Source organism: Tachypleus tridentatus, chromosome 2 (assembly GCF_004210375.1).
Source record: "Tachypleus tridentatus isolate NWPU-2018 chromosome 2, ASM421037v1, whole genome shotgun sequence".
NCBI classification, from domain to species: domain Eukaryota; kingdom Metazoa; phylum Arthropoda; class Merostomata; order Xiphosura; family Limulidae; genus Tachypleus; species Tachypleus tridentatus.
The window spans coordinates 91054062-91073583 of record NC_134826.1 but is presented as its reverse complement, the minus strand read 5'-3'; the positions used below and the strand labels follow the sequence as shown (position 1 = coordinate 91073583).

The 19522-nt window shown below is 31.9% G+C and overlaps 1 protein-coding gene across 8 annotated transcripts in view; it reads left to right on the top strand.

Annotated features, from left to right (window-relative positions):
- POLDIP2 (DNA polymerase delta interacting protein 2) overlaps window positions 1-16148 on the top strand; it is a 44376-nt gene extending 28228 nt beyond the window's left edge. The window contains exons 8-13 of one of the 8 annotated variants that reach the window (XM_076489309.1): window positions 3625-3651; window positions 10316-10441; window positions 12461-12540; window positions 13588-13624; window positions 13904-13937; window positions 14395-16148. In XM_076489309.1, the coding sequence (XP_076345424.1) occupies window positions 3625-3651; window positions 10316-10441; window positions 12461-12540; window positions 13588-13624; window positions 13904-13921 (288 nt within the window). In that variant the 3' untranslated portion in view covers window positions 13922-13937; window positions 14395-16148. Of the gene's footprint in view, window positions 1-3624; window positions 3652-10315; window positions 10442-12460; window positions 12541-13571; window positions 13625-13903; window positions 13938-14394 lie in introns of all 8 variants that reach the window. The other 7 variants (XM_076489316.1, XM_076489311.1, XM_076489312.1 and 4 more) reach the window with 7 other exon arrangements.
- Window positions 16149-19522: the final 3374 nt, after the last annotated feature.

Sequence of the window (19522 nt, the reverse complement as noted above, 5' to 3'; positions counted from 1 at the left end):
CACTCAGTGGAATTATTGATTAACCACACATTCTCAGCTTATTCACTTTTGCTAGTGATGTTCTATAACTTTTAGGAATGTAGTCTTTAATGACATCACCGGCCATCCTTTGGGCATGCCCATATGCAATCTCTTCTATGGGTGTTTCAGAAATGATGGAACCTTGCTTGGTATCTTTTTTCCACCCCATTTTCCCTACTTCCTTCCTTGAGAGAGAACCTGTTTTGGTGGATGGATATAGCCCATATGTCAGCAGGCATGCTGCTTCCTCCCCTGTTTTTGGATTTACTTCTTTTCATGGATGCATCTTTTCAGAGATGAGGGCATAGGTTAATTACCAAGAAACTTTGAGCTGTTGGTCTGCAGGTGAAAATGTGTTGCATGTCAATATTCTTAAACTCTTATCTTTCCATTAGGCTTTGCTTCACTTTCTTCTTCTCTGTGACATGTCTGGTGATGATTCACTCAGACAATTCTATGGTGGTGGCACATATCAACCACCAGTGGGACATCTGTTCCAGAAATCTATGATTTTGGTCACTGGATCTTTTATAGTGGGCTCACACACATCACATTCACCTTATTGCATGTCATGTGTCAGGTGCTATTAATCTAGTCATGGAATGTCTTTTGCTCCCTGACCAGATATATCCCATAAAGTGGGCATTAGATCCCCTCATTTTCAGGAGTCTTTTACATTGGTGGGGTTCTCTCCTTATTGGTACCTTTATTATAGACCCAGATATCAGGCAGCCTTATCCTGTACCTTTCATTTTTCCTGATTCTGAAGTTTTTTTCTTCCCCTGTTGTTTACATGCTCATGCATTCCTGCATTCCTTTTGGATATGTCACCCTCCCAGGCATTCTATATTCCCTTACTCTACCTGTATTTAAACCACTTTTCTCATATTCCATGCTTCCCTTAATATATATGTCCTTCTTCTCTAAGCCTGTGAGCTTCAAAGATCAGATTTGTTTGTCATTGATGTTTCCTGTACCCTTTATCATTTTACTTGTCTTCTCTTTTCTCCTGAAGACCTTGACAGCTTGGGAAGGTGGTTCCTCTTTTTCTCCTATTTCTCTTCCTTCTCTTCTACATCTTTACTCTTGACTGGATCTGTCATATAGCCCATACTGCTACCTTCTGGGGTACACTTTCATGGCTATTTATCCCCTGGCAATCCTTTCCCCTTCATGATCTTTCACTTTCTACCTTTACAAGTTAGGTCTACCTTTTGGTTCACTTGGCCTATTCCTTTCAACCTTCTTCCTTCCAGACTTTATTCTAGTTATCCTCCTATCAGATCCAACATCTCATTTTTCTTCCCTTGCTTAGTGTCTTCCCTGTTTAATGGAGGAGATTCTGTAATATGGCTGTCAACCTCTTCCAGTATATTCATATCCCAATACCTCAGTCATATCGTAATTTTCTCATTGTCTGGATTTCTCTATCAACTGTGGTCATTCTTCAGATTTCAGTGCAACTCTAACTGATTTTTTTCATACTTTTTTCTTGTAGGGCTATTTCTCTAATTCATTATTCCATGGATCCCACTCAGTGGTGAGTGTTGCCTGATTAGGTATTCTTCAAATCTGCCTGTCCAGCCATGTTGACTCATGCTTTATCTTTCATGGCTTTGCATGCTCATTGTTGAGATGGGGTGTTCCACAAGATCTTTTGATGGTAAATTACCTTTGCAGTGTTTTCTTCATAAAAATGCCCATTTCGGACCATACCACCCATGGACTGCATGAATAAAGAAGAAGGGGATTGCTTCCCATCCCCACCATGTCTAGAATGAATAACTTAGTATAGTCCATTTTGCAAAATAAGGTTTATTGATCAGCTATTTCATCATTTCAAGTGATTGCATTCCTCTGGACTCTCCACCACAATGTCACCATTCTTTCTTTGAATGGAGTATGGGAGTCTTTGCTGCTTATCAGTTCCAAGCTGCTGGGGTGGTCGACCATGGAGGCACTCTGCTAAACAAGTTCCACACAATAACCATTCAGTTATCAAGTAAGAGTGTTGTTCCTTGGGTGTAGATGATGTAATATCCTCCTATATTTATTAATTAATACAATAGAGTAAGATGTCAGAATGCAGTTAACCCCTTCATTTGGGATCCCTCATTTTACCCTCATGTTGGTGTAGGTACCTTGTGAGGAGGTTTTGGATTTAGAATGAACCAATTAACATAAGTTTGTATATGGGTTTGGGTTGTTTATCTTTTTTAACATCAATTTTCTCAATCTGTGTTCTGGGTCACAGTGGTAATATGTGGGATGGTTATGGTTCTGTCCTTGACTGTCTCATGTTTTTTACTTATGGGATGTTAGTAGCACTGAATGGTCCTAGATTGATACCCCAGTGGTAATTCTCGTGTCATACCCAGGTATTGATTTAGGTCTTAATCCCTGGTTTTTGATTTGAGGTTAAGACAGTATGATCCTTATCCTAACCTAGCATGGATGTTGGTACCTCATAAAGAGGTTTGGGATGTAGTTGACTTACTGAGTACGTTTCGCTTTGCCTTAGCCAATTTACACCAGGGGGAGGGGGGCATCATTGTTTACTCACCTTTTTTATTCTAGGATTGAGTTACAACACATTCTTCTGATTAGTTAGGATCACTTTTCTACCACATTCTCTTCCACTTGGATGTGCTCTTCTAATTTTGTGCCCTTATATCTTATACAATCCATACCTGGCTCAGAAGTAGTGCAGTTCTTCTCTTCAGATCTGAATCTTTAATTTTCAGGGGTATCCTTCAGATGCTTTCAGCAGGTACTCCTGTCATTCTGTCACACCATTCCTTCTTCTTTCTTAATGAGGGATTCTAGCTAATCTTGTGAGAATAGGCAAGTATCATGTTGAAAGTTACAATTTTTCTATACTGAAGCAGTATTTCCAATATAACTTCTAATGATATTAGTTGTCATACCTAAAATTTCGCACATAAAGAATGTAAGCAGTCTTAGTGAGTAATTGTTAATGATTATATACCTGTGATATCAGTTGTCTTAGCTAGAATGTCAAGCATAAAAAAGTAAGGAATCTTAGTGAGTAATTTGTATTCCATTCACATTAACAGTTATATGCTGCTGATATCAGTTGTATTAACCAGAATTTTTGGTATATTTTAATGTAAGTCATAACTTCAGTTAATGGTTCTCTGACCTTATTAGTGTTAAGTATAATTTAATGCATTAGTAAGATTAACAATGATGGCAAGAATCTTCTTAACATTATCACTGAAGACATTCAGGATTCTCTTGTATTTGTGAAATCCATGATGATAGCTGGAATTGGTGGTGGTGTTTGGTATTTTATGTATTTATGAGTAATGTAAGTAATTATAGTAATATTGTAAATCACTGATATCTGCACATTCTGCTTTTGTTATCACATTATAATAGTTTTATGTTTAGTAACTAGATGTCTGTTTCGTGTTTACCAAACTTGAAGTGAAAATCTAAATACATGTGAAAATTATACAATTGTTTTCACAACTAAACCTTGCTAGTGGTTTCTGTAAAATTTGTTTACAATCAGTAGAGGATGTTTTATATTTTTAAGCTTAATAATATTTCATAACTATTGACTTCTGACTATTTCAGGCTTCCCAAAATGCTACAGTCTACTGGGTAAGTGATGTAATTCAATTTTACTGGTGAAATTTAGTTCTAGTTCTAGATGTGTTTCTTCATTATCTTGGGTAGAAGTTCTAAGTATTTAGCCTGTTTTTGTCAGAGGGAATCTAGGGACCATATAATAAAAGAATCTTATGGTGTTTTATTGTCAAAGGAATATTATTTCTTCTCTGCATATACATCTAGTGCCCTAACACTGTATTTGAAGTTTCTGTATTTATCTTATATTTGTTGTAAAGCTACAGTGGTATGACTGTCACATTACTCTGAAAGAGAATTTGTTAATTTGTTGTTGAATTATTAAAAAATATGAATAATTTGTTGAAAGGAAAGAACAGGATCCTGACCTTTTCATTAGAATAAACTTCAAACTGCAATTGAATGTTATTTTCCTGGTTACACTGATATATTTTTAAGTTACAAATTAACCCTTTCTCAATGGGCTCACTATGGTGTACATGAGTTCATCTACACATTTGTACACATTAAGTATTTGCACTGTAACTTTTGATACAGCATATGTATCTTCATAAAATTTGAAAGACTGTTAGTATAGATTACAATTATTTTGTATAAAAAAAAATCAAATTTTTAATGACAAATTTTTCAAAAGACTTGTCTGTTTTGTTACTAGTCTGAGTGCAAAGTAATTTCATGTTATGATTAAAAATCTATTCTTCATCCCAAAAATCTTCAGTATTATTTGTGCAATCTCTAAAATCTCCTAAATACATTTCAAATGTTTGTTTTCCATAAGACTTTATATTTCATATTATTTTATGTACTTTAACTGTGTGGGGTCTGTCACTTAACCAACCTTGTTTCCAACATAAAAAAATTAGGAAATAAATATAAATTATGTTTTTTTTCCTGGAATGACAACATATGATAATGCAAAAATACAAATGTTTAGAAAATAGCTTAAGTCTCATAACACTATGTATTTATTATTTTTTTATTATATTGACCTTCCAGTCATGCCCACCTAACTTTACATAGCTTGCAGTGATGTGATGCACGTGCACTCAGGTCACATATCTAGTAATATAAAACTGACCTTTAGTCTTCCCTGTCTTGGCTGTGTTTTAGTGGATTGTTATTTTGTAATATACAATCACTTTTAATTATTATACATTACATATGTTACTACTATTTAGAAATAAATTATTAAACTTATTTCTCTTAAAATGTAGAACACTAGATTAAGAAGTAAAGCAAACAATTATCTCTTCTAGCTACGACCTTTGTACTTGGTTGCTGCTGGACATAGATTGCCAAACCTTTCAAAATTTCACTCATGAAGGATATCAAAAAAATTTTTTTAGGTTTTATACATATGCAATTGAATAAGCAAAAAACATCAATAATTACAATGGTACCATAGAATTCCATTACAATTTATTAAGCTTAGTAACTAAGATTTATTTAGATTAAAAAAAAAACATGAAACTTCAAACAGACTAAAAGCAATACTTCATTGAAATCTAGGATTAAAAGAACATTGTAGCATTTTCAAAGGCTAAAATTGTGGGGAAAACCACTCTAGGTACATTCTAAGTTGTTGATTGGTTATTCAGATGTCATATATTGAAATAAGTGTATATAAGGGACTGTTTCAAAAAATGGAAAGAGTTGAAAGGAGTTGCTGTGTATGATTCAGTATATAAGCCATATTTCAGCAACATAAAATAGTATGAGGTACTAGTTTTATATTCTAGCTGACTAATTTTAGTAATTTGAGTTCCTTATTTGTACAAAACTATTGACTTAGTATTTTGAAATCACAAACATCTAATTTTAATCAGTGCTATGCTCAACATACCACATGACTTACAAAAAGCTATATTTTAAATTAAGAAATTAACTCATATATAATATTAAAGTTTGAATTATAATCTACAGTTTTATTCTAAATTTATTGATATAAGTTCATAAAATAGAGTTCAATAAAATTTTGAATGCAAGTCAACAAATGCAATGACATGGCCTTTGAACCCTGACCTGTTACAAAAGGGTTAATAGATTTGACAAAAATTTGATTAATATTTAAACTAAATCTGCTAATTTTTTTGAAAAAAATAATAAAACAGCCATAAGCAACAGATGTAAAAGTGACTTGCAGTTGTTTATTTGTTTCACTGCTGGAGTTGGGAGCAGGGGGCTGAATACATAATATGATACAAATTAATGTGTGAAGTATGGAATGAACTTTACATCTTCAAAACATCACATGCTTTACATGACAGATTTGTTGAGCATGGTGAAACATCTTATATATTATTTGACAGATTTGTTGAACATTGTGAAGTGTCCCCATGTGTTATTTGTCAGACTTGTTGAAAATGGTAAAATGTCCCATGCCTTATGTAACAGATTTGTTGGACATTGTGAAACATCCAGATTTGTTGAACATGATAAAACATTTCATGTATATCATGATAGATTTGTTGAATAATGAAATGAGTTTAGTAGTGGACCATTGCTTATGAAAAAGATTATCTTTCTTTGCAAATAAAATATCTAGTCACTACTAACAAATTTTTAATAAGGTAAATAAAAATTTGAGAATTTAAGAACATGCAAATAGAGGTGATAAAAAGAATAAGGAAATGAGGCTGGAGGTATGTAGACATTATTACTCAAACTATAAATCCCTATTTTAACTTTGCCAAATGTAATTCTAGGTAATGGAGTGGAGCCAAAATAGGGGTTTATAGTTATAGTAAATAATATTTACAGTATATCTGGCCTTGTTTCCTTGTACAATCCTTATTTGCATGTTTTTAAATTCCCAATTTTTTATTTGTTTTTTGTTGATTCTTTTTATGCTTAATTGTGGGCAAAGAATAACTTGATATGGTAGCTAGCTGATATAGTTCATGATAGTTTACTGTAGCTATTGACTATTAGATCACATTAGTTCAAGATGTAAAATGTTAAGCTGCAGCTGGAGATTGTCATGAAGATTTGTTTCAAAATATAGTGGGCATATATAGTTTCTGTGCAACTAAATTCTCTGTAAATAATGCATAGCAACTAGCAATTATATGTCTAGACTAAAACACAACCCCAGTAAGTGCATATAAAATCTTTCCAGTAGAAAAGCAACATTCTCAAATAAAATATGTAAAAAGTTTAAATCATTACTTTAAATAAATCTCCATATCTTTTAAGGCAATTATTCTACAAATGTGTATAATAAAATTTAATGTTATGTGCATTGGTTTTTTTTAATCCTTCACTTCATACATAGTACAGGGGTTGGCTCCCTAATGGCAATAATTGTATAGTGTACAAAGCATTAATTACCAACACATTATAGTAATCTAAAGTTCATCTGTATTGGCTGGTATTCTTGTTTCACTCTTTACTTAAGCTTATTAAAGGAATATCAGATATTTGTATGAAAGCTAATTTTAAGGGGTAATGATAACTGTTTACACTAGAATTATGATCTTGTTTCATCATACATCATATGCCACTTGATTCCTTAAGGAACATAGGGTCGCAATTGCTGCGGTTTCTGTAACAGGCTGGATTTTAAGTGAGTAGGTTGTTAGCCTACTGCACAACCCCCAATCTGGAGGACCTTTTCACAGCCCACCGAGGGGAATCGAACCCCTGATTTTAGCATTGTAAATCCGGAGACATACTGCTGTACTAGCGGGGGGCATGATGTTGTTTAGCTTATGTCAAATATAAAAGGACGAAATTGATTTTCAGTACCCCTATGACCTTTTCAATACCTTATTTAATATCTTGCATAAGGTTTTGGGTGCAATATACCATGCCATTTTTGTTGTAGGCTGACAATAGAATAATAATAATTATATTGTGCAGATTTTCTTTTCTTTGTAAGTCGATAATAAGTGCTTTTTTGTGCATTATTATATAGGTCAGCCCTGGCAGTCAGTAGTAAATATCTTTAAATGTTGTTTGAACTGAATCTTTACTGTTTAAGATGTTTTTACCCAAACATTCTGTTAGTGTTTTGTGGAATTCTTTGCGATCCCTATTATGAACTACTATCATGTCATGCTCATCGTAAATACAAAAGTTTTATTTATTTTCAAATTTGTGTCATAAATTGTATTTCTTATGTTTCAGTGGTTAATTTATATTATGACTATTTCCATTTATTTACATATAATGGGTGTGTGTGTTTGTGTTTATATATATATTGTACTTATATTTGTAAATATTTTTATTATGTCATTATTCTAACTGTCTTAGTGAAATTATTATGATTACAAGGTATATGTTAAGTTTTCTATTCTCATTAAACCTATCACTGTACTGGGAAATGTACATCCCAGACACAGTGAATGAGTTAATAATATATTTATTTGTGTGATAAATCATAGTCAGTGTAAACAGCATATTATTTTTAGTTTTCTGTTATAACAGAAAACAAATTTAAAAATTCAAAGCTTGTTACAGACACTTTTTTCTTCGATGTTATTGGATAGAACAAATTTAGAAGTTTAGCACTTGTTTCAGACATTATGAGCCACTCAATTTAAGTAGGAAGTTGCCTCTGATAAAATTATACAAACAATTATGGAATAAAAATACCAACTTGTTCTATAGTTTATGGTTATTTTATTAATAATATAATGTGGTTAAAATGCTCTAGTTGGCACTTTGTACTCTTATCGTATACATAACTACTGACAATAAAGGCAGCAACCCTTCCTTAATTAGTGCTGTATGCTGTTAACAAAGTAACTCACTGAATTTTGCAAAGACTGTTGTGGAAATTGGATTTGTTGGATTTCTTCCAGAATGCCAAAATACAAGATTCATTCTAAGAGGAAAATGTGAACTGATACATCTTCTTTAGATTTCAACTCACTTTAAACAGTTTTTTCAAATGTGTTACTAGAGATTTAATAGACATTCATTTTAAGAAAAAGGCTTATCGTAAGCAAAAATATCATTAGATTTTTATGAACTGTAATGATAAATCTGATTTGCATCACTAACTCAGATAAAAAAATCAAGCTGAAATGAAGAAAGGAATTAAAGAAGAGAAACAAAACTGTAATTATTGTTTAGAACAAAAACAATCAAACAAAATAATGAAAACATCCAATGTTATTCAAGAGAAATGTTCTATAGTTGTAGAAAACAATGTTGAACTTTCACCACATGCACTGTCCATTTTACCTGAATATCTAAAGTTTTCCATCACAACTAAATTATCAAAAGATGCAAAACTTCACATAATATGTTGTCTCCAAAACTGTATTCACTGATTTAGGTGGCCTGTCTTTATTATTTATAAAACCATAAGGACTTACCACAGCAATAGCATACATGAGACTATGTAGACACAGTATTTCACCAATATTTCCTAAACACACCAATGGTTTACATTTAAATGTTTATTTGAATTTCTTAAAACATGATCACCTGAGGATTTTTATTATCTTGATCTTCTAAAATATTAACTTATAAACATAATCACAAGAACCAGAAGGTAGCTGATAAACCAATTATACCAGAAGAATAAAATGCTCCTTGGATATTTAAACAAAACAAAGAACTTATAACCAGAACTTTGGACAAAGAAAATATATTGCTATTATGATACATGTCCCTACAGAAACAAAGCTCTAAGTGTTTTAAATGACACAAACACACATACACCACTCTTAGTAATCCCAGTTCTTTACACTGAAATGAAAACAAAATTTATTTAATAAACTAGAACATGATGACCAAATATTCAAGATATATTGTTAGCATTGACACCAAATCATTGGAGGACAGTTCTACACTTTGACCAAATATCACAAAGAAGTGTCGTGTCTACTTGTGGATTAGCAATAAAGTATTTTTAAGGCTAATTGGAAAAATAATTCATATGTTTATTATTTTTGTTCTGTCTAGAAAAGTTGAAATATGTGAAATATGTCCCTCTCCAGCAAAATTCTACTATTTCAGCTGAGTGCCTCTCTAACCTTTGATAATTATTTAATATGGGTTATCAAGCATATTGAACACCACAGAACAAAGTCAAATAGACCTAAATCGTTTTGACATTTCTTAGGAACTTTCGAGGATTTCTGTGGGCAGCAGAGTTGCTGTAGACTTTATGCACAGATTACAAAACTATGCACTAGCTTCATGGCCCCAAGCAGAAAGTGAAAGGCTTTGTTTATGGTTTAGATACATTGAATGATTGATATTTGAATTTGGCTTTGTAATTTACACAGACCTTTCAGTGATACCAGAATATGTAAATGTCAGTTAAAACACTGATGAAAAAAAAAGGATAAAAAACAACAACGCACTTTATGGATAGTAGCTTTTGTTGCAGTCAGCATTTATTAGTGTTAGTGTACTTTTCATGAATGCTTATTCTGTTACAAAGTGTGTAGTTTGTCATAAACATTTTTGAAATAAACTAAGCTGTACATTTTGAAACACAGCTTATTTTACTAAACCAGTTTATTACTTTTTCATCAGGTTTTAACATTTAAGTTTGCTTTTGAAAGTTTATTTCATAAATTATAAAAAAATTTGGAGCCTTCATAAAAATTAAAAATTTTGATATTAGTAAACATGCATTTGAATCTTTAAGTTTTTAATGCAAGTGAGCTGTTTATGTAAAAAGAGAGTTCCCTTATTTCTTGTTACTATAATTAAACAGTGGAGGTATTGCATAAGGCTTGAAAACTTGGGAGAGCTAACAGTTCAGTTACGAGAGAGACACTGGAGAATATTTAGTCTGTCAGGAACTTTGGAAACTGTTCGAGGACGAGGCGTTATAGGACAAGTGAGTGAAGGAAATGTGTACATGGCTTATAACCAGTGAAACAATATATGGCTGAAAATATGAATTTTGACATTAAGACATTAAGCCTGCTTTATTAGTGTTAATGAGGTAATAATTATGGGAGATTTTAATTTCAGTTGTACAGATTAGAAAATGTTATGATCAAACCACGGAGGAGAAAGGTTTTTGGAAACTTTTTTTTTTTTTTTCACCAATTGGTCAAGGAACCTACTAGGAACAATGCTATTTTACATATATTATTAACTTCTTGTAAAGAAATGGTTGATGGGGTGGAAATTGGGAAATGTCTAGGTGCAAGTGATCATTGCTCAGTCAAGTTTGATATTTTATTACATAAAGAAATCAGGAATAAACATATTTTGGTTCCAAATTTCAAAAAGCAAATTTTGAAGGAATGTTACAAGAATTGTCCATTGTGAATTGGGCAACTTAGTTATATTTGGAGACACTGTTCAAATGTGGAAAATGTTTAAAAATAACTTTTTAAATATTTAAAAACCAGGCTACCTTGTGAAGTGTATAAGGAATAAAATTGAAGAAAAATATCAGGAATATAAGAAATTTAAGTTCACTGGTATTACAGGAGATTTAAAAGATAATAGAGGATGAAGAGAGTTGCACAACCAAGAAGTTAGGATATCAAAGAGGATGTATGAAAAAAAGGTTGGCTGAAAATATAAAAATTAACAGTATGGATTTCTTTAAGTACATTAAGGTAAACAAAATGTCAGGAGCTTTTGATGAATGATACAGGAAGGCTCTTATCTAATGATTATGAAGTGACTGAAATATTTAACTTTGTTTTTAATGAAGGTTTAAGCAGTATTCTTCATCCTGAACAGTTGATAGATAGAAATAAAGTCAAACAAGGTGATTGTATTCATTGTGAGCTTCTTAAATAAAATTGAGAAGTTTAAGGAAAGATAAGGCTCCTGGACCAGATAATAAGGGTTTTGAATGAGGTTAAGAATTGGATATACGAGTTACTTGCTACTAGTTTGTCAGTCCTTGAATAGTGGTTAGGTGCTAGAGGATTAGAAGCTGGCTAATGTAACTCCTTTTTTCAAGGGAGGTGATAAAAATTGCCCCAGTAATTAAAGGTCTGTTACATCCAAAGCCAGTGGGAAAAAGTTTTGAAATTTTAGAATTTTATTGGGTAGTGTGCATGTTTTTACCAAGGAAAAACCTTGCTTTATAAATCGTTTAACATTCTTATATATATGAGGAGTAAGGATGTAGGTTTGGCACATCTGGATTTTCTGAAAGCAGTTGATAAGGCATCACATAAAAGGTTTGTAAAATAAATCACCAATGTAGGTGGAGGGGGACAAGTTGGATAATTAAGTAGAAAAGTAGCTGGATGGAAGTAAGGAGAGGGTTATTATAAATGCAATTCAGTCAAATTGGATTAATGTTATGAGTGGCATATCTCGTGATTCAATGTTAGCACCTTTGCTTTTCTTTATATACATCAATGATATGGATGAAGGAATGGACAATAAATTACTTAAATTAGCTGGTTACATTAGGGTTTTTTGTGTTGATACTTTACAAAAGGATTTAAATCATTTAATAAGTTGGGTGAATAAATGGCAGATGGGTTTTAATTATTACAAAAATATAAGTAAATAAAATAAAGTAAAAGGAAACACGTACTGTATGCAGAAATTGGAGAACCATATTACCACCAAATATATGCATAGGTTGTACAAGAGAGAATTTGGAAACCTAAATTTTGGCCCCAGACATTTAGCATCTTGTATTGTGTTGCATGATACAAGGGTTGAGGGATTTTTTAAAGGGACCCAGGCTAATGTCTGTGTTACTGCTTAGTAATGATATTGTGTATATAAGAGTATTGTGAAGATAGAGCATTTTTGAGGAATTTTGGTTTTTGTAAACCCTTTCTGTTGATGTCTAAAGGTTTAAATGCAAATGGTGCATTTTTTAGAGAGATTTGATAATGTGACTGACATAAGAAACCAATATACTTTACAGGAACCTATTCTGTCAAAACCACAGCCTGCTTTTCAGTATAGTAGTCATGTGAGTCTTCAAGCTCCCAGTGGACACATGTGGTAAGTTTTGTTTGAAGTCATACTATGTAGTAGTAACATGCATTTTTAAACATCCTACCCCATTGGACACATGGTAAGTTGATAATAGTCACAACCTACTTTTCAGTATAGTAGCCATGTGAGTCTTTAAACTCAAGTGCATACATGTGATAATTTTTTTCAGAAATAACAGCTTAGTTTTCAATATATTAATCACATAAAAATCTCCAAGCTCTACTGGACACATGGTAAGTTTTCTTAGTAATCACAACTTGCTTTTTAATACAGTGGTGATGTGTCTTGGAGCTTCTGTTTACATATGCGATAAATAGCAGTTTCAATCTGCTTTTCAGTGCAGTGGCCATGCGAACCTTCAAGTCTCCAGCAGATATATGTTAAGTTTTCTTAGCAATCACAGACTGCTTTTCAATATAATACCCATGGGAGCGTCCACATTCCCAGTGAACACCTTGTTAGCAGTCACAGTCTGCTTTTTAGTGTAGTAGCTAAATGTATCTTCAAATGCCCAGTGGACACACATGGTACACTTTATTAGCAGTCCAGCCTGCATTTCTTATAGCAGCCAAGGGAGCCTTCACACTCCAGTGAACACGTGTGGTACGTTTTGTAAGCAGTCCCACCCTGTTTTTCAGTTTTATAGCAAAGTGAGTTTTCATGGTCCCAATGGACACATGTAGTAAGTTTTGTTAGCATTGGCAGCATGCTTTGTAATGTACTAGACATGTAAGTCTTCAGTTCTCTGAGTGGATATATCTGCTGAGATTTATTAGCAATCACAGTCCACTTTTCAATATAGTGACCACATGAGCCTTCAGGCCTTCAGTAGATACACACAATAAGGTTTCTAGAAGTCACAGCCTGCTTTTCATTATAGTGGCCATGTGAGTTCTGAAGATTCTAATTGATGCATATTGAATTTTGTTATTAATTACAGTCTGTTTTTTAGGTTTGCTATTTCTTGAATTTTTAGAAATTGAAAAATAAATCTTTGAGCTATAAGTTTTTTTTTATCTTTTCGTATTATCATTTACCATATGTACTCTGTAGGACATGCAGGACCTCTAATATGGAACATTTAATAAAGGTAATGTTTCTTTAAAAACATTTTTTGGTATTATAGAAATATATTAAGCTTGTAAAGTTCGAAGGAAAGTTTAAAGCATGATAAAGTAAGTAAAAGAAAGTTGGGTATTAGAAAATAACTTGTATGAAACTTGTTTCTTCTTGAAACAGCTAGTACACTCAGACATTCAAACTTCAGAACTTATTTAATATTAATAAGTTTCTCTTTGAGCACTTACAGTGAGTCATATCACTGTAACTATTTGTCTAGAAATATATATTCAGTTTTCTGTCTTTTTAGATCACACACAAACCCTAAACAATCCTCACTACAGGTAATGGTTTGAATTGCTTGTTATTTTACATAGGGTGTCTAACATAATCTGTTTCTTTAAACATGCAGTTCTTTTCAATGTGACACATTTAGCATATGTACTCTTTAGGACATGCAGGACTTCCTAACGTAAAATATTTAACAAATGTATTATTTCTTTGACAGTCAACCCAATTTTTTGTTGTTAAATAGTAATTCAAGAATTGGTAGTGAATGCTTTTTACTGGCTGCATTCTGTTTAGTCTATCACCTACAAATTAGGGACAGCTAGCACAAATAGCCTCTGAGCAGCTTTATGCAAAATTCAAGAAATAAACAGGTATTGTTTTATTGTGTTTTAAGAACTTGCAATTTCTCCTACAGTAATATATAATACATATTAGAAAGGATGTAGTTATTCTACTATAGCAAGTAGAAACATCTAGTGTGTTGACATAATCTTGTGTTTTGTTTTAAAGGGGAACATTTAGGATGGAAAGAGAAGATGGCTATACCTTTGATTGCAGGATTCCTCCTTTCTCCCTTGAAAGTAAACAAGATCCCTCCAGCCCATCCTGTTCTGACTCCTGAATAGTAATCAGTAGTTACTAAATGCAAAATGGACTACTCTGTTCCAGAATCTTGTAATGCACTGTGAAAAGTGTACAGTTTTGTTTTGTGTCTAAGGCTTACTTCTCTTGTGTGTTTACAGATTTATAAATTGTCCTCTTTCGATAATTATTGTAACTTTGCAACAAAAATATTAAAGTCACCTCTTTATACTACATCTTCAAAAGATAAAATTGTTTATCATATGTTTCTGGAAGATTCTCAGCTGTCTTTAGGGAAATTCAAAGATGTTTAATTTTTTAAATAAACATTTTTAGGAAAAGAGTTAATTTTGAGTTATAAAAACCAAAAGGGGTATGTACCCCTTTATTGCACTGTCTATGTAACAAGAAACTGTATGATATGAGAGTACGTAATTTGATTATAAAGGTTAATAAATTTGATGGAACATTGCATGTGACTACAGATATTTTCATCTTCATAAATAGCCTATTAATGATTTTAACAAATCAAATATTTGTTTAGCACAGATCACAGATAGAAAAACTTTTGATTTGATATAACAATTTATAAGAGTGACTAGACTTGCAATAACCAAAGCTAAAATCAATTTGTTTGCAATATTCTTACGGTTTAAAGTACCTAACTTCATTATGATTGATAAATTCTGTGAAGAAACTACAAAACAATTTAAAGTTAGCATACTGGTTAAAATGATAATTAAATATAATAATAAAGATGATGATTGTTAAAATGATAATTAAATATAATAATAAAGATGATGATTGTTAAAATGATAATTAAATATAATAATAAAGATGATGATTGTTAAAATGATAATTAAATATAATAATAAAGATGATGATTGTTAAAATGATAATTAAATATAATAATAAAGATGATGATTGTTAAAATGATAAACATTTTTATTTACAAAAGCTCTGAACAATTTGCAATACAATTATTTCACCATTGTGTTTTTAGTGACTTGAAAACTTCAGGCCTCTTAAGGTTATTTCTGGATAACTTTACTTAATACTCAGCTAGTTATCCAGTACATTTTTTATCTGTAACTTGGAGTCTTGTATAATTTGCAGTTGTATTAGCTCCATTACATATTTGCTTCTCAGTGGCAAAGCTAAAGGCTTATAATGCTAAAAACCAGGTTTTGATACCGAAAGTGGGTACAGTGCGGATAACCATTTGTACTTAACAAATTATTGCACACTCTATAATCTATATACTTCTTCCTTTTACATTTTAACCAAATATTTTAAGTCAATTAATTATTATTGAGAACTATAGCATTTATAATATTACTTAATGACTTTGGTTTGACTCGTTTGGAGCTTTTATAAATAAAAATGTTTTCCATCTCATCAATTGTCCTGACCTTTATTATTAGTCTTTGTTTACCCCAATGTGAAATCATTGCCAATAATTATATCTAAATGTCTAAAATAATGTAAAGACATAGTTATGATAGTATGCAAAAACTAAACTGTATAACAGGAAAAACTAGCCTTTTTCAAAGTGTAAATAAAAAGTTATTGTAGTCAACATCATTTTGTAAAATACATAGCTTTTTTGTGTTAATTACATAATGGTTTCACTATTTTTTTTGTAAAATATCATTCATTTGAAAAATAAATTGACAGTGATATTTATTGTTACCGTCTGAATTCTATTATATGCCAATTATGTCAGTTAAATCGGTATCGATTTTATTAGGACCGATAATGAAATTCTGTAATTGTACAATGAATGCTAGGTGTTTAGTCCGTAATGATCAGGAGTTCAAGCAGTTTATAAGAACGTTTAATGAAGCACAAATAAACGATAGTAGAGGCAAAGTATTAACTAAAATTAATAATAAATTATCACATTTATATTTTTCACTTGTGATGATTCGGATTTTTATGAAGAATTCGTATCAAGAAGACATCCGTTTCTCGAGATTTTAAGAGTAGGAACAGGCTTACGAATGATGAGTTGAATAAATACAAAGGTGGCGTTTGGGAAAGGTAAAGTGGGAATATTTTAATGAAGGAGGAAGCTAAGAATTTACTTGAGTTGAACGGATGGATTTTTGATGCTTTTATTAAGAATTTTAGTACAAGCATAACACAAACTGCAAAAAACATTACCAGAAAAAAAAATTATTTGGTGGAACTAGAAATATACTGGGTAACAAAGAAAAGAAAACAAGCTTTTGGGAAATTAAAAAGTGTTATAATTTGAGATAGCGTGTGTTTTTCTTATAGTAAAGCCATATCAAGCTATTTGTTGAGCCCACTGAGGGGAATCAAACCCCTGATTTAGCGTTGTAACACCGTAGACTTAGCGCTGTACTAGCGGGGGGCGCGAGAGAGCTCTCTGAACTATTAAAAAAAACAAAAGAAGCTTGCGTGAACCTGACGATGACCGAAGAAGGTCGAAACGTTGTTCGCTCTTCTATGTAAAAGTGTTTTCTCAACCCAAACGAGCCGTTTTGCATATAAATTTCTCAACAAGTGGGTTTCTCGTCATCACTGATTACTTGCTGGCAATATTATAATAATACTGACGAAGATGTCAAAAAATGTGGTATGAAAAGGGTGAGTCATAGCAAGAGAAAAGCCACAATTTCAAAAAATGGAAAATGCGGTTAATGTAATTTAAATAATAATATTTTTATATTATAAAGTTTATTAAAGAAAGTAAAAATATTGCAATGAACAAGTAAAAAAAGGTGAAAAAAACATCTACTGTTAATGATAAATGTAGCAGGGAAGAAATTGAAGATGTAAAAGTGGTAAGAAAATAATTTGAGGAAAAGATAAACTTACTATAAAATTATTAAACACGGGTGACGACAAAATACGCATTAAAGGTTTTTGAAAGAGAATGATTCTGTTTCAACACTATGATGATCGTATGTTACTTACAAATGTAGATGTACCTGTTGTATACAGGTTTATATTGGTTCCATTGTACGTGACTTGGTTATCTGAGTCAAAGAATTTCTTGAGTATAAAAGAAAAACTGATTGGAACTCAAAGGTATTTCATTGAATATACGTTTAAAGCCAGGTATTAAAGGTACTTTCTCATCTTTTTTTTTTTTAATTTCATAACTAATAAAAGTGTAGAAAATACTTTTCTTCAATATTTATTTTGCACATATTTTGTAATTGTTTAAATATATTATTTCATTAAAATGGAGTAAGTGATGGTTTAAATGTACTTTAATTTTAGTTCCTGTTTTTATTTTATTAAAAAGCTACACGAATAGTCATTTGCAGTATTCTAACTTTGGGAACCCTGAATTGAAGGTTTGAATTCCATAAATGTAATTGTAATGTTTCACATCTATGCAATTTTCTAATTAACACAACTTGGTTTTCCGACTCGTGTTGTGCCATCCACATTACCAAATACTTTCGGTGGAGATTTTAATAAATAATCTATTCAGATAATATTATTAATTACCTAGCAAAATGCTCAAAAACAAACTTCAGTGGAATATGTAAATGTCCAAAACTTACACCATTTGTAACAAAATGCAGAATCTCGAAAAATGTTTTGTGATGCAGTTTTAAAATAGTTTCAAAATCTGGCAAGCCATCAGAAACCAATGAACCTAAATGTTTGATAAAAAATCAAATTGACTGTAGATATGTCTTTTCCACATTCAAAATATCAAATTTAAACTTTTGAAGTAAGTACTATGACATATGTTATGTTGGATATATCAGTAATGCGCACGAGATTATATAAAAGGACAAGGTCCAACGTACATTCTACATTCGCATTTGTTGTAGCGGTCCAGGTTGTCAACTTATTGTCATAACGGATAATGTATGTGGTAGTAATACCCAAATGCGTTGGGAATATCCCATTTATCGAACAAAATCCAAACGCCGATGTTAATCTTGTCAGACGTCATGAAAAATTGTAGAAAAATCAAATAAGAGTAGGAAGCTGAGTGCGTGCGCCCTTGTGGGATGTGTAGCATTAAATATGTAGACGGCCTAGCATTGTCAGGTGGGTTAAGGCGTTCGACTCGTAATCTGAGGGTCGTGGGTTCGAATCTCCGTCATACTAAACGTGCTGGCCGTTTCAGCCGTGGGGGCGTTATAATGTGACGCCCAATCCCACTATTCGTTGGTAAAAGAGTAACCCAACAGTTGGCGGTGGGTGGAGATGACTAGTAGCTTTCCCTCTAGTCTTATACCGCTAAATTAGGGATGACTAACGCAAATAGCCTTCGTGTAGCTTTACGCGAAATTACAAAGGAAACAAACCATAAACATGTCCGTATGACAACCTGGACCGGTAACTATAATGAGACATATATATAAAGGTGGTTGTTATTTTGGATTTTTGCATAAAAATTATGGATAAAAAAATTGACTTAATGAAATTATTACTACAGTTCATTGTTTATTTTATATATATATTTATTACCAGACCGCTGTAACTTAATATTGTTTTTCATCTATTATGACAACATTAAAAGCGTGTATATACATGTAAATGATTTGATTTTAAATTAGAATATATGTGAAATGGCGAAATAGACCTTGAACTGTGTGAGAAGTTCACAAAATCAGATCGAACGATCGGGTATTTTGGCATTAACGGTACCATAATAACCTACATGAATATGGCCTTAAAAAGGAGCATAACAAGTATGCGAAATTAGCTCTGATTTCTTGATAGTGTTCATTGCTTGAATGTATTTTAGAAAAATAAATAATTACACTAAACAAAGTGAAACTAATTGCTGACCTGTTTTATTCACTTTCATGTTACGATGTATGCTAACATGTTTTTGCAGGTAAGTATATGCCATAACAGATTATAAAACAAACAAAACATGGATGGTATGCGTTTTAACATTTTTATTAATAAAGCATAGAACAACGTTTCAATCTTTTAAGGACATTTTCAAGTTAACCATTCCGAGATATATTTTTGTTTCAAGTGGGTTTTCTGTCATCAAGAAGAACAATACATGGTTTAATATGTAAAACAAAATGTACGAAGGGAAAGA